Source organism: Synchiropus splendidus, chromosome 15, assembly GCF_027744825.2.
Source record: "Synchiropus splendidus isolate RoL2022-P1 chromosome 15, RoL_Sspl_1.0, whole genome shotgun sequence".
NCBI classification, from domain to species: Eukaryota; Metazoa; Chordata; class Actinopteri; order Syngnathiformes; family Callionymidae; genus Synchiropus; species Synchiropus splendidus.
Window position 1 is genome coordinate 6686723 of NC_071348.1, and position 13027 is coordinate 6699749.

General features: G+C 53.4%; 1 protein-coding gene across 2 annotated transcripts; it reads right to left on the reverse strand.

Moving 5' to 3' along the window:
• Positions 1 to 89: 89 nt before the first annotated feature.
• LOC128771610 (DENN domain-containing protein 4B-like) lies at positions 90 to 12757 on the reverse strand. 2 transcript variants are annotated; one of them, XM_053887092.1, is made up of 29 exons: positions 12599 to 12757; positions 8392 to 8745; positions 7820 to 8075; positions 7683 to 7752; positions 7446 to 7615; positions 7131 to 7372; positions 6896 to 6962; positions 6510 to 6568; positions 6290 to 6434; positions 6046 to 6221; positions 5887 to 5987; positions 5604 to 5819; positions 5343 to 5488; positions 5150 to 5283; positions 4979 to 5093; positions 4706 to 4912; positions 4495 to 4623; positions 4288 to 4432; positions 3732 to 3881; positions 3434 to 3665; positions 3088 to 3370; positions 2923 to 3027; positions 2677 to 2852; positions 2342 to 2480; positions 2033 to 2272; positions 1871 to 1985; positions 1644 to 1809; positions 1515 to 1573; positions 90 to 1440 (listed from the first exon to the last, which is right to left on the reverse strand). In XM_053887092.1, exons 2-29 carry the CDS (start codon positions 8724 to 8726, stop codon positions 1295 to 1297), a joined length of 4524 nt encoding a protein of 1507 aa, XP_053743067.1. In that variant the 5' UTR covers positions 8727 to 8745; positions 12599 to 12757; the 3' UTR covers positions 90 to 1294. The 2 variants fall into 2 exon arrangements, with proteins under 2 accessions (XP_053743067.1, XP_053743068.1); XM_053887093.1 differs by having other exon boundaries at positions 1871 to 1967; positions 12599 to 12732.
• Between the last annotated feature and the right edge of the window lie 270 nt (positions 12758 to 13027).

Sequence of the window (13027 nt, forward strand, 5' to 3'; positions counted from 1 at the left end):
CTTTTTCCTGTAAGCTGCTGCGTGACGTCAATGGCACTCGCCGTTTCTCACGTTCCAGAAGACAAATTTATATACAGTATATAGAAAAAAGCTGTTTTCCTTTCGTGACTTTTATTTCCGTTTTCTTATAAAAACAACTGGACTGCACTCACATTTATAAATTACAACAGCAAACACAATAATCTGGATTTAAATATTCCCATAAAACATCACGTGACCACTCCTTCATCGTCGGCGGCCGACGTGAGAACATCAAATCTGGAGCAGCTCCATCAAAAGTCTCTCCACAGTTTGCAGGATTCTTCAACGTAAACTGATCGATCGCAGATCAACAGTTATCAGTGCACAAGTCGCTGGTTTGAATCTTCATCAGTAAACATGGATGCTGGACGGGTCGGACCCGGACTGGAGATGTTTCAGAATAACGTCATTTGAGGTCCAGATTATTACACTGTTCCTAATGAGACCAAATCGAAGGATATATGGACACCAGCTGGTGATGTCAATCACACTGTAATCTTAAGCAACATTGCCACCAGCCCAGGTACTGACCACTGCAGGCCACCAACACAAATGGCTCAAAAATAGATTTAAAAAAATCTGCTACAGGCGTTGTGGTGCATGAAGATGCTGTAAACAGTGTGTTGAGAAACGTCTTCAGCCCAGGGGTTCCCCCACCAGATATCTCCAACAGAAACAACACAGCAGCCCACAGCGTCGGTGGCCCCTTGTGGTAAGGAGGCGTCAACGCACCATGACTAACTAAATGACTCATTTTTACGCTTCAAGTTTTTCATCTGTTATCAGGTCATGTTTTGCCGTTTATGGAATATAATGTTGAGTGAAGCCTTCAGAGTATATACGCAGGGCAGAGAGTTTTTCATACACTCTGTAGGTTTGATATTTTCCTAACCACCACTTCGATGTTAGCACGATTAGTTTTCAAAATAATACAGAAGATATTGAATTTAGCTTCAGAATATTGAAGTACAAGCAGAAGCTAGATGCACAATATAGAAGGCATAACAAAAAAATGACCTGAAAACAGACAGACCTGATTTTAACTACGAGTTTGGGAGTCCACCTGCATTTCTTTTCCTGTCCTAAACTTACCACGTAGACATTCCCAACTCGCACTTCCCTCCAGATGAGCGGCGGCACAGAGATGGTTAGTAAAAATGTAGCCTGAAGTTGGGGTGCATAGATCCGCGGATTCACGACGACGACGAGGCTGGACGGAGGTCGGGACGGAGAGCTTCAAGGCGGCGTCCACTGAGGGGGCATCAGCAGGAGCTCAGCATTCGAGCGGCGGGTGGAAGCTGCGTCGGCAGTCGATGGCCTTGGGGCTCGGAGGCTGTACTCGCTTCCTGCGCAGCTCGTCGCGGCTCAGGCTGCTGCTGAGGCGCGAGTAGGCTGCCTTGTACTTCTTGTCGAAGGCCGCTGGACAAGAGAATGTTTACTACTGACACCGTTGAACATGCACTGTGAGGGACGGCGTGTGGGCGTGGTCTCACCGACATGATCTTTGCCCATGGCTGCCAGCGTGAGGAACAGAATCTCTCTGTACAGACTTCTGCAGCACAAACAGGCGACCCGTGTTATGCCCTGACAGACATCTGGAACCTCAAGAGCCACGCCCTCACCTCTGTATCCATGGCGACCCCGGCTGTTTGGCCAGGGTGTCGAGGAACAGCGTCACAGCTTTGTGCACCTCGTTCATGCCGACCCAGCGCAGCACCTCCTCCAGGAAGTCCAAGGTGAAGGGGTGGTTATGCCGGCGCCACCCGTAGCTCCGCATCGGGGCGCCACCTAGTGGACGGAAGCCGTAAGAGCACAGTCACAGGAGGATGTGAACAGATGAGTGCCCTACTGTGAAGTCTCCACAGGACGTAGAGAGGCGGCCACTGGTCAGTGTCGGGGCTCAGCGTGTCCCACAGGAGGCGCAGTCGCACACCCGAGCTCTCCGACTGAGACGGAAACACAACCTTGAGTCAGCGCAGCGGGTCAGCGGTGGGCACTCACGGTCACTCACCTGCGCGAAGTGGCTGACCAGCGAGGAGGCGCGGACCAGCTGCAGCAGGTGGTTGGGGAGACCCAGTCGCTGGAAGAACCACACCAGGTTCCAGAAGATGATGGAGTGGCTGTCCAGCAGCTGCGGCTGAGCCAGAACCGCCTCGCCCTCGTTCTCCAGCAGGCTCTCCAGCTCCTTCCGCAGCACCAGAGGGCTCAGGTACGCCACGGTCACTTGCGGGGCCCCGCCCACCGACGAGCACTGCGGGAGAGGGTTGGGGGGTGAGTGACCATGGAGGAGGAGGGGGTGGGCGAGAAGAAGTGGACCCACCGTGGTTGCTCTGCTGGGCTCAGAGTAGCTGCTGGTGTCAGAGCTGGAGTCTTCACTCAAGCCGTTACATTGAAGACCACTAGGGGGCCTCACCGCGCCGTCCAGTTCATCCTCCATGTTGAGGTTGCTGCGTTCACAGCTGCAGACCACAGATGGGGGGGGGGAGGCACACATAGCTCAAGCAAGTCGAGTCATTTTCTGTGAGAAGTCAAGTCATAGCTTTGCTCATGCAAGTCACAAGTCATTCAATTATGGCAATGTGCTTGAAGTGGGACCATGGTCAAGTCACCATCTCTGCTGGAGACACACGCTGTGATGGTTGTGTGCTTGTCTACCTGCTGAGGGGCCCGGGGTCGCAGATCTCGGCATTGAGGAAGGGGACGAATGTGGCAGAACAAAAGGGACACGAGGAGTTTAAGTTGGAGTCGTCGGACGTCCAGCCGGCCATGATCTCCTCGTCGTACACTAGAGACTGACAGCCACGACAGCGAGAGCAGCTGGACATCAACACCTGGACACAGAGGAGGGGAGGTGAGCGGAGAGCAAGGGGGGGGGCTAACCAGCCGCCATCACTCTTCAACCTCAAGTCCTGCAGCCTCTTGACTATTGTCCCACGACCTTCGGAGGGGATACGCTGGCGCAGGAGTCTCCGTCAGGTCCAGGTCACTCCCCACCGACAGGGAACTCTGCAGGAGACGCTCGGAGTGAGAGGCTGCACCTGGGCACTGACCCTGTCACCAACCGACCTCGGACGTGGCGTTGACTAGGCGATCTTTGGCCTTCAGTAGGGTCTCGGCCACCTGAGACTTCCGGGACTGTCTCTGCTCAGACACGCGACGTCCGATGGCTCCACCACCGGGTCTGCGGTCGTCCACACTGGCAGCTCGCCGGACCGAGGCTCTGTGTCTTGTTGGCGTTAGCAGTTGCTGCAGCTTCCCGGCCAGACCGCCACGGCCGGGGGACGACACGTGGTTGGAGTTCTCATCCACCACTTTGCTCCGCGCCACTGAGTCCCGAGGTGCCGCCGGTCTGGAAAGTGGTGATAAGTTGACTTAAGATTCCTGCAGAGACAAGAGTCGACACGGGTCCGACCTGCCGTCTCGGCCCTGCTGACAGCAGTCCCGCGCAGGATCCGCTGACTCGGCACATTCCTTGTAGAAGGTGGACAGGCAGACGTCACTTCGCCGCACCAGGATACCAGCAGAGGGAGCCGGAGGAGGTGTGGCGGCATCCCGCCGGCCGAGAGGGGGTTTGCGAGACACGACGTCGCTGCAGCCATTGGTCTCAGCGTTTCTGAGGGCGGACTTCTTACACAGCTTCAGTTCTGTTGGGGGGAAGAGTCAAGGTTCAGACCACGGTGGCACACAGCGTCACCCGGATCGTCCGTTACTATCGGCCGGCGTCTTCATGCTGTTCAGGCTGTTGCTCTTCACCAGCGGCCCCGTCAGAGACTCGTGACTGGAGCTGTCACTCAGGCCGCTCCAGCTGGACTGACGAATCAGGTTGGACTGGGGGCGGAGCCTGCTGTCCATCATCGGCTCTACTAGACAGAGGGTCAAATCAGATTGCGATCACAGCAGTTGGATGTAGCATCACGTTAACACTGTTACTGAACAAAACAATAAATGTTTTTTAGCTCATTTCATCTCAGAATTTTAAACACTATTTTGTTTCTGTCATAGATGATTAAAGACTTCTCTTCCTATTAAAACAAAAGCTTCAGAGGTCACTCTGCAGGGGTCAGTGGCTGACTGATGAACCCTCACCTACATGTCTCTCCTTGTCTCACTTGGGATCCTCAACACTGTCTCAGCATGCCCGCATTCTCCTAACTCTCCTCTCTTCCTCACTCTGGCCATCCTCCATCTAAAACCTCTCATTTCCTCCCATTTTTCTGTCTCGCTGGAACCACGGTGGGTGAACAGACGGGTGAGTGTCTTCCTGACCTCCGTGTGACCCCAGCGAGCCGTTCTTCTGCTGCCGTTTGATTGGCTGCCTGAACTGAGCGACCGCCAGCACCACGTTCCGCAGCTTCGCCCAGCGCAGTCGCCCGCCCTGGCTGGAGGAGGGCCACTTGCTCTCCAGAACCGCCTGAGGAAGAAAGGGGTCAGTGACTGGTGAGGTCGGAGGCGTGGCGCCGAGCTGCGTCCCACCTTGTTGTAGTAGCCGTAAGTGATGGTGTTGGGTGTGATTCCTGCTTTCTTCATCTCTAGCAAAACACGGACGGCGAGAACCGGCTGACCATACTGGCCGCAGAGCTGCATGAGGATCCGGTAACAAACCTGGAGCAGTGGGGTCAGGTGAGTAAACATGAGGCAAACTTCTCATCAAAGACGTGACAACACACGTTGGTGGCGCACACACCTCGTCTGGCAGGACCACCTTGCGGTTCTCCATGTGTTTGAGGACATCGTAGGCTGTGTGCAGAGCCCGCACTTTGGCGGTCTCAGCGCGGACGAAGGTGGGCAGGTAGATGAACCACAGGCCGTAGCAGTGGCCCAGGAGACACTTGGACCACATGTCTGGCACAGCCGAGTACTTCTGGGCCCGCTTCTGTGCCAGCTTGATCTCCTGCATGGGGAGACAAAGAGTCATGCTGAAGATGAAAATCCACAGCTGCGGTTCAGTGGCGCCGACCTGTTTGGTGCGTCTGGGGGCGGGGCTGCTGGGGGCGCTGCCCTTGGCTGGGACACGGAGTTGGTCCTGCGGCCGGTCGAAGAGTTCCACCCTCAGGGTGGGGAAGGTCTCGTAACTGAAAAGTTGACTAAGTCAGCCGTGGTTCGTGGACCTCGCGGGACCGGGCGGTACCTGTAGAGGGCGGGGCACTCGGAGCCGTCGGCCTCTTGCGGCTCCTCAGGTGGCATGATGAAGACCGTGTGTTCTCCGCTGTGAGTCTCATCCAGGTCGATGAGCCGGACCTCTTCAGGCTTCTCCACGTCCACCTGCCATCAAAGACACGTCAGAGGACGTGACGAGTCCACGCACGATGGGAGGAGCCAACCTTCTGCACACACTCGTCAAAGAACTCCAGGCAGGCGTGACGGTCACTGACGAAGGAGCACTCCTCGATGAACTGCGTGAACATCTGAGTCCTTGTCATCTGGCTATAGAACTTCTGCTGCGTCCGGTCCCGGGACTTCAGGAAGCCTGAAAGAGAGAAACAGCCTCGGTCAACTCACTCATGACATTATCCCGACACAGAAGAGAACCCGACCAGATCCAACTGTAAAGCCGCTCTGCTCTTTCTGTGTGGACAGCTCACCCTGCAGGTTGAACAGGGAACTGCAGTCGGTGGCGGTGTCGGACGGCGCTTGCGTGATTGGCAGCAGGAAGGTCCGGTATCCTCTCAGCAGGCAGCTCATGAAACGCAGGAAGGCCTCCTGGATCTCCAGCTCCAGCTGCTTCTGCCGCCGGTATATCTGGTCATAATCTGTCAGCAGGAACTCCAGCGTCGCCTCCTCCTGGCCGGGAGTGCAAACTGCGAGACAGAAAAGGACAGAAATATGTTTCGAGGACATAAACAACAGGGTCTACTGTGGACTCACTCTTCTCCAGCGTCCTGTGCAGGCCGGTGAGAGTGTTGAACAGAGTCTTGCCGTGCTTCCTCGGCAGCGACCGCCATGACAGCGGCTTTTTATCTTCAGACCTGCGAGGAGACGAGTGTCAATGTTTCACCCAGGCGTCAGTCAGGCAAGGCTGCTCACTGGAAGATGGTGTTGGTGTCCAGGTCCACACACACCACGTCCGTCGGGGGGTCGTATAGGTCGAAGTAGCTTGAGTGGACTCCCACGATGAAGGGCATGGGCGCCAACAGCACGTCGGCCATCTGCAGCGGGCACAGCGGGATGTAGGGGCAGAGCCAGCGCAGCGGGAAGCTCATCTGGAGAGCGAAGCAAAGTCGTGTGGACTGCACCGACATCTCACCCACACATTGCTGCGTCCACTCACCGAAACCAGAGCCTCGCTGACGGACGTCAACACGTCGGGCCGCAAGGAGTGCAGCAGCAGCTTGTGTTCGGTCAGAACGGCCAGCAGCAGTGTGCAAGCGTTTTCTGGGCCGAGGTTCTGCAGCAGCTTCAGGAAGCTGGCGCCACTGTGACACAGAACCGCTTCAGCTCCAACCCTTACCTCCCACCAACATCTCGGCGAGATCAAGACAAAGACAGACCTGATCGGGAGTGGAGAGGAGACGGGCTGACAGAGCAGCAGGTTGTCGTACGGGGAGAGCTGCAACACAAACACAAGTGACCTCAAATCACCACTGAACGTCATCAAGGAAAATAACAGCAGGTGATTCCAACACACAAATGTGAATGAATCATTAAGGATCCAGTGAGATCGGATTCCAAAACACAAAATCATCTTCAGAGGTTTCTTTTTAATTATCTCAGAAGCTGATTGGTGGATTGTCCGAGTGAGAGTGATTAAGAACTCCACAACTCACTTGTGATCTGACCTCAGTCCTGCTGGAGGAGGGAGTAAAGACTGAGGGTCAGAGGTCACCAGGAACGTCCTGTGAAAATAAAAGCCTTCAGGACCCGCGTGGTCTCGTACCTGAACCAGGATGCGAGGTCTCTGTGGCGAAGGAAACGGGACGTTGTGCATGAAGCTGGAGATGTGTCTGCAGAGAATCAGCCCTGGTTAGCATCAGTCGTTCACGCATCTGAATGACTGAAGTCCGGCACAGGCAGAAACGAGTGAGAGGTTCTCCGATTGAAAGCTTTTATTTTGAAGAGAACTTCCACTGATGTTCCTTCCTGCAGCCGGAGTTGAATGAAAACCCACTGACTTCTCCAACGGCAGCACGTGAGGTCCAGAGATGGAGTATCTGTACACGAAGGTGAGGAACTTCTGGAAGACGTTGAAGAAGGGCCAGTGCGACAAGACGCAGATGCTCTTCTTCACCTGCAGGCTGCGGTTGGTGATGGGTCGGCGGTCCACCACGCTGAGCAGACCCAGCCGAACGCTCTGACGCTCCAACAGCTTCTCCCGCGGGTACGACTCGTAGAACTGGATGGCGGCGCCGTAGACCTGCGGGAGGCAGCGAGACCAAGGTACCATGGTGAAGCTCTCAGACACAGCTGGGTCAGACGTCTCGTCTCACCTTGTCCCCAGACGCAGAGGTGAGGACGAAGGTGGAGAAGACGGGCAGCTGGTACTTGGTGTTGAGAGGCCAGCTCTCCACAGCCACGCCCATCGGCAGACAGAAGACCGGCACCGACTCTGGCAGAGGGAATGACTCAAGGTCCTCTTCAGGGTAGCGACTGATGAGACCTGCCGGCAACCAATGAACCACAGCTGATGTCTGCAGCAGAACCAGAGGAACACGAGAAACACTCACCTGCCTCGTAGACCAGAGCGTTAGCTTTAGCCACGGCACGTTTGTAGCAGACGTACAGAGCAGGACCCCACTACAGGAACACAACACACGCGGTCAGGCCTCAGACCAGAGCCTCGGACCAGCCAGGGTGGACTCACCATGCCCGTGTTGAGGTTCTTGTCCACGCGGCAGAACGTGTGCGGGGCGACCTCTCCCTTGCTGGGCAGCAGCAGCGCAATGTCCGTGACACCCAATGTGTGCAGAGCCTGCGAGTCCAGGGCGCGTCGGTAGGTCAGGAAAACCCGGTGAGCAGTCGGGCCGCTGCCAGAACTCAGGCTGGCTGAGCGGCTGTAGGGCGTGGTGTCGATGACGTACCACCCCTGCTTCAGCGCGTCCTTGCCCTCATACAGAACCCTGTGGGGACCAGCAACAGGTCGGACCCAGCAACTTTCCAAGACCCCGAGGTCATGGACCTCACACTGCAACATCACTGCCTTTCCCTGCATCTCAGTCAGTGCAAAATAATATTAGAGCGATGTGTGATGAGTGGAGTGATCCGGGTCAAGAGTGTGATCAGATTTGAGCCGTGATCCGGGATTAACATGTAATCCGGAGTCATTAACCAGCTTGGAGACAATAGAGAGAAGAGCTGGGACCAGGTTACATCATCGACCGGATTATGTGATCTGATGACACGCGAGCCGTGAAACATTGGTGTGCCAAGTCTCACCCGAGGTCCAGGACGGGAGGTTTGTCGCGTCCTCTGCGGTAGCACAGGTACAGGTGAGGATTGTTGATGAGGCCGGCACTCAGCTCCGCAGAGTGGCCGCCCAGAGTCTTCTCGATGCAAGTGAAGCCCTCCGGCACCTCCTCCCCGAGCCCCCGGGCGATCACGGCCAGGTCTGTCACCGGCTCCACGGCTCGGACCGACGCGGAGGACGATGTGGGTGACGAGGAGGAGGAGGAGGTCTTGGCATCTTCGTCCAGGGACTTCCACGGTCCTGCAGGGTTCAGACCCGCCACTACAAAGTAGTCCACCAGCTGAGGACATTTCTCCTCGGTCATGCCGCTGGTCTGACCTCCACTGTGGACACACAGGAGAGCTTTTCAGTGTCAGTCCATCTTGACCCTCTCAGCCAACAAAAGAACTCTCTCAGAAGTTTGGAAAACCCAGACACAAGCCAACATGCTAACTGTGTGTGTCTGTACGAGATCTTTACTGCTCCAGCTGGACGTCGGGTGTCTGTGTGAGCAGGCACGTGTGACACCAAAATAGCATCCATGTCTGCAAAGCTAAAAGCTTTCTTATGTAACAGAGCGTTTTCTCTCCAGCCGAGGCTGACACTCCAGGACTGGGTCCCAGAACTGAAGAAGCAGAGGCGACGACCACAGGCCAAAACTCTAATCCAACTGAACTATATTCCTGAATGACACTGCAGTTCAGAGCGTGTGTGCAACCAGAACTGTCCACTCAGCAGATCTGTCAGCTGAAAACATGGACTTCCTGCAGGTCACTCAGTGTCAGAGAGTGAAAGTGAGAGCTGAGAGGAAGTGGAAGGATCAGCTGGAGTCAACGGTCAACTGGCAAACAGGAAGAGGTTTAGCCTGCCGCGTCCTGTTCACCGACAGCTTCCTGATGCAGTGGAGGGAGAGGTCCAGATGCCAGGGGACAGAGTCTCAGAGAGGCCTGTTTCGGTTTGGAGAGTCTGTTTGGTTGCCAAGTCAGTGACTCTGTCGGCTGTCAGGTGTTTGGGTGTCAGGTCAAATCTGCGTCAGGGTTGTGGGCTCCGAGTCGAGAAACGGAATCCGAGTGTCGAGTCGTAGCACCAGCGAGGAGCCGCCGCCTGTCTACAGATCACATGATGCCAGTGTTAAAAAATTAATGAACGGATCGCCATGACAACAGCAAAGTGGGTCAAACATTTGGGTCAAACTCTGGTCTGGGGTTCTGCTGCAGCCGATTCCTCGATGACCCTTCGTGAGCAGCTCGGAGGGGGTGCAGTCCTCCATCACGACCTTGACTCACACTGACTTCAGAGAGAGACGACAGGAACCTCCTCAGATTCAGGGAGGCTGTTCAGTCAGAGCGCAGCTGCTGAGATGACAGAGGAGAATTTCCCCACGTTCACTTCTCCTTTCAGCTCTCGATGCAGACACAGACACACAAGATCACACACTCTTACATGAAGAGGACCCTGATCAACATCTTCATCCATGAGCCCTTGAACACATGCAACCACCAAAATTACATTTCCTCAAACCATACGAGGAACCATGACAACAACTGTTGGTCCAGACCCCCAACCTCTTTCACAACCTGCAGTTGAGTTTGGGGTTTTCAGTCATTAAGACAGAGTTGAAGGTGGACACGCAGTAACCTTGGGTTACTCACAAGAGTCGGGTAAAGAGGAAGATGCAGAAACAGGAATTGAAAAAGCCCGATGGAGGTGACGGAGGGAGCCTTGTTCCTGGACGACAGAGCACTGTACTGATGCTGCCTCACACTGAACGACATCTCTCTTCTAAGATTTTAAACTATCACTGCGGTGGTATCTAAACTGGACTGTTATTCTGTGATCATGGTTAATTCTCTACACAACACGTGCAGGTTTCCAAAGCAAACAAAGCAGAGGTGCTCAAGGAGGAAACCAAACAAGCAAACGCAGCAGGAGAACACACAGGAGTTTCCGATCGCGAAACTGAAGAAGAGGATTGTGTCACTCCAGTACCTTTGCAGCTTTAGTACTGGTGTCACAGCGGCCGCGTCAAAACTGAGATTACAGTCCAGGCGATGAACCTGTCAACAGCTCACTGCTCCCTCACCTTCACAGGTCGCCCCTCAGCGCCATCACAGACCCAGAACCTGCAGCCACCGTCCGAACATGAAGTCAGAAGGTCTGACAGGAAGTCAGCGTTGTTAGGAGCAACTAGAACTGCACTTTCATTTCCATTTTCTAAGCTCGCAAAAAGTGCAGCTGAGTGAGCCACAGCTGAGGAGGAAGGAAGGTATGAAAGAGTCACACACACACAGAGAGACACACACACACTGACTGGTGTGTGTGTGAGCTGGTACTGTTGGTCGTGGATTACAACGCCTCTTTGTCAGGCGCTATGTCACTACCACACATTGGGCTTTGCTTATCAGTGACATCATCAGCTGCAGGGGTCACATGACTGACGTGTGCATGAGAACAGAGAGGCAGTTAGACGACTCAGCAGACCCTGAATATTGGGTTTGAAGTTCCTGTTACGTGACAACAATTGTGTCAAACTCAAGTCACGTGACCCCAGAGCTTCTCATCTTTGTCCTGAGTGTTGAACCACTACCTCCTCACACTGCTCTGGCCCAAGGGTGGGTCTCTGACGACCTATCAGTCCAGGAGCGCAATGAAAATGGGAAGGAATCTCCACCCTTAGTTTTATTTTCTCATGCAGTTCCTGCGACTGTCTCAGTCAGAACTGGGTCAGAACCACTCATCAAGAATCCTGCCTGTGTTCTGGAGATATCTGGACTTCTGGATGTCAGCAGGAGAGAGAAGGTGACATGGTCAGCCAGGGTAAATCTGATCCGGCCTGGACAAAGTCTCAAGATTTGCATGACTCCTGGAACCTGGAGTGCAAAGATGGGAACACATGTGTTGGAGGAAAGTTTCCTCAGAGTTAGGATGTGACCACGCACACACACACAGTTACACACATGCACACACACACAGTGAAAGTGGAGGAGATGGAGCTCCCAGAACAGATTTAAATATCTGTATCTATTTTAGTCACTCTGTTGAGTCAGTGAGGAAACAACCAGGAAAAATAAACCCACCATGCAGCTGCCAGTAGGGGGCGATGAAACAACAACAGTTCCCTTGTGTTCGTTAGTACACGTTAAAATTCATTGTTACAGCTATTGTAGCCAACTCATCACTCAAAGCAGCTGCAAACAATTTACACAACTAAATGATCACCCGAACAACAAACGTCAAGTGGAGAAACTGATGGTGGAAAATGTGAGGGTTTTTTGGTTAAAAATACCGATACAAAATCACTCGATACAAGTCTGTGATCTCCTCACAACATGAGCAAGATGTGATGTAGGTACCATTCAGGACATCACTATGTGGCGTTTTCCAAACTGGTCGCTCAGGGTCTCCAGCAGCAGTGTGTGCTGGGACACGCTGGTCCGGCTAGTTTCAGCTGCCAACACACACACTTTCACTTTCATTTGTAACCAGTCAGTGCTGCTTCTGATAAATCTGGCCCCACAGTCCACACGAGGGCCACTGGTGACCATCTGCTCCTAAACACAGTCACGTGAGCACGTATATGATTATGTAATGAAATAACATTATTGCATTTGTTTAAACAGAAGCATCCGGGCCTGGACATCTCCTGGTCAGCTGATGGTGATGATGCAGTGATGCAACACACTCAGCGCTTCAGCTGCTGCCAGGGTTTAAGTCGACCCCATCAGATCCAACAAACCATCATATAAACGAACTGAACGGTCCAAAAATGGGTGCGCAGTGAAGCCGTGCTGTCTGTCCGATAATTAAAGCAGCTTCAGAGCGTGACTGATGACAGTTCAGGCGGCGGCGTCCATCATGGGAGCACAGTTGGTCCATTATCGGACGGCCTCGCCAAGATAGCTGAATTTCAATGTAGACATTAAAATTCACTCCCTCGGTGAAACACAAGAGAACGCTGTGATGAATAACTGTGGACCACAAGACGGACAATAGTAATAAATACGCGTTTAGGTTGAAAACGTTATTTTTATTCGCGACAGAACCGAAAGCCGAGACGCGTTAATGGATGCACACAGGTGCCCCTCGCTAGCTCTGCTGGCTAACCAGATGAAAGCTAACGGGTCCGGTCCGGTAACACCGAGCCGGTTCTTGAAGACAAACGACGCAAGTCAGGTCCGAGTGTCTGGTGGCTCCTACCGTGTCGTCTGTGCTGGGTTGTCCTGCAGTCCGCTGCTCGGAGGATCATGTTTATGTCGTTCTCTGACATGTGACGTCCATGTTAGCCCAGTACAGCTGCAACATGACGTCAAGCTGGTGAGGAGGTGGTACCCCACTTCCGCTCTCCATAATAAAATAACGATAAGCGGGGCGGAAGTCCTACCAAAATCATCCTATATTGTACATTCCAGTTACATTACAAAAAACATTTCTCTGTAGTTTTTTGTATCAGAAGATGTGTAATTATTAGTGGAAAAAAGAAACACATTTACTGTACTCCAATATACATAATCATGTCAATTCTAAGTACAGCCCATATGCTTTATCCCTATATTTGAAAATTTGATTTGAAAATTGATCCTATGTAAAAATAAGCAATTGACGGTAGTGTTTAACTTTAACAAATCA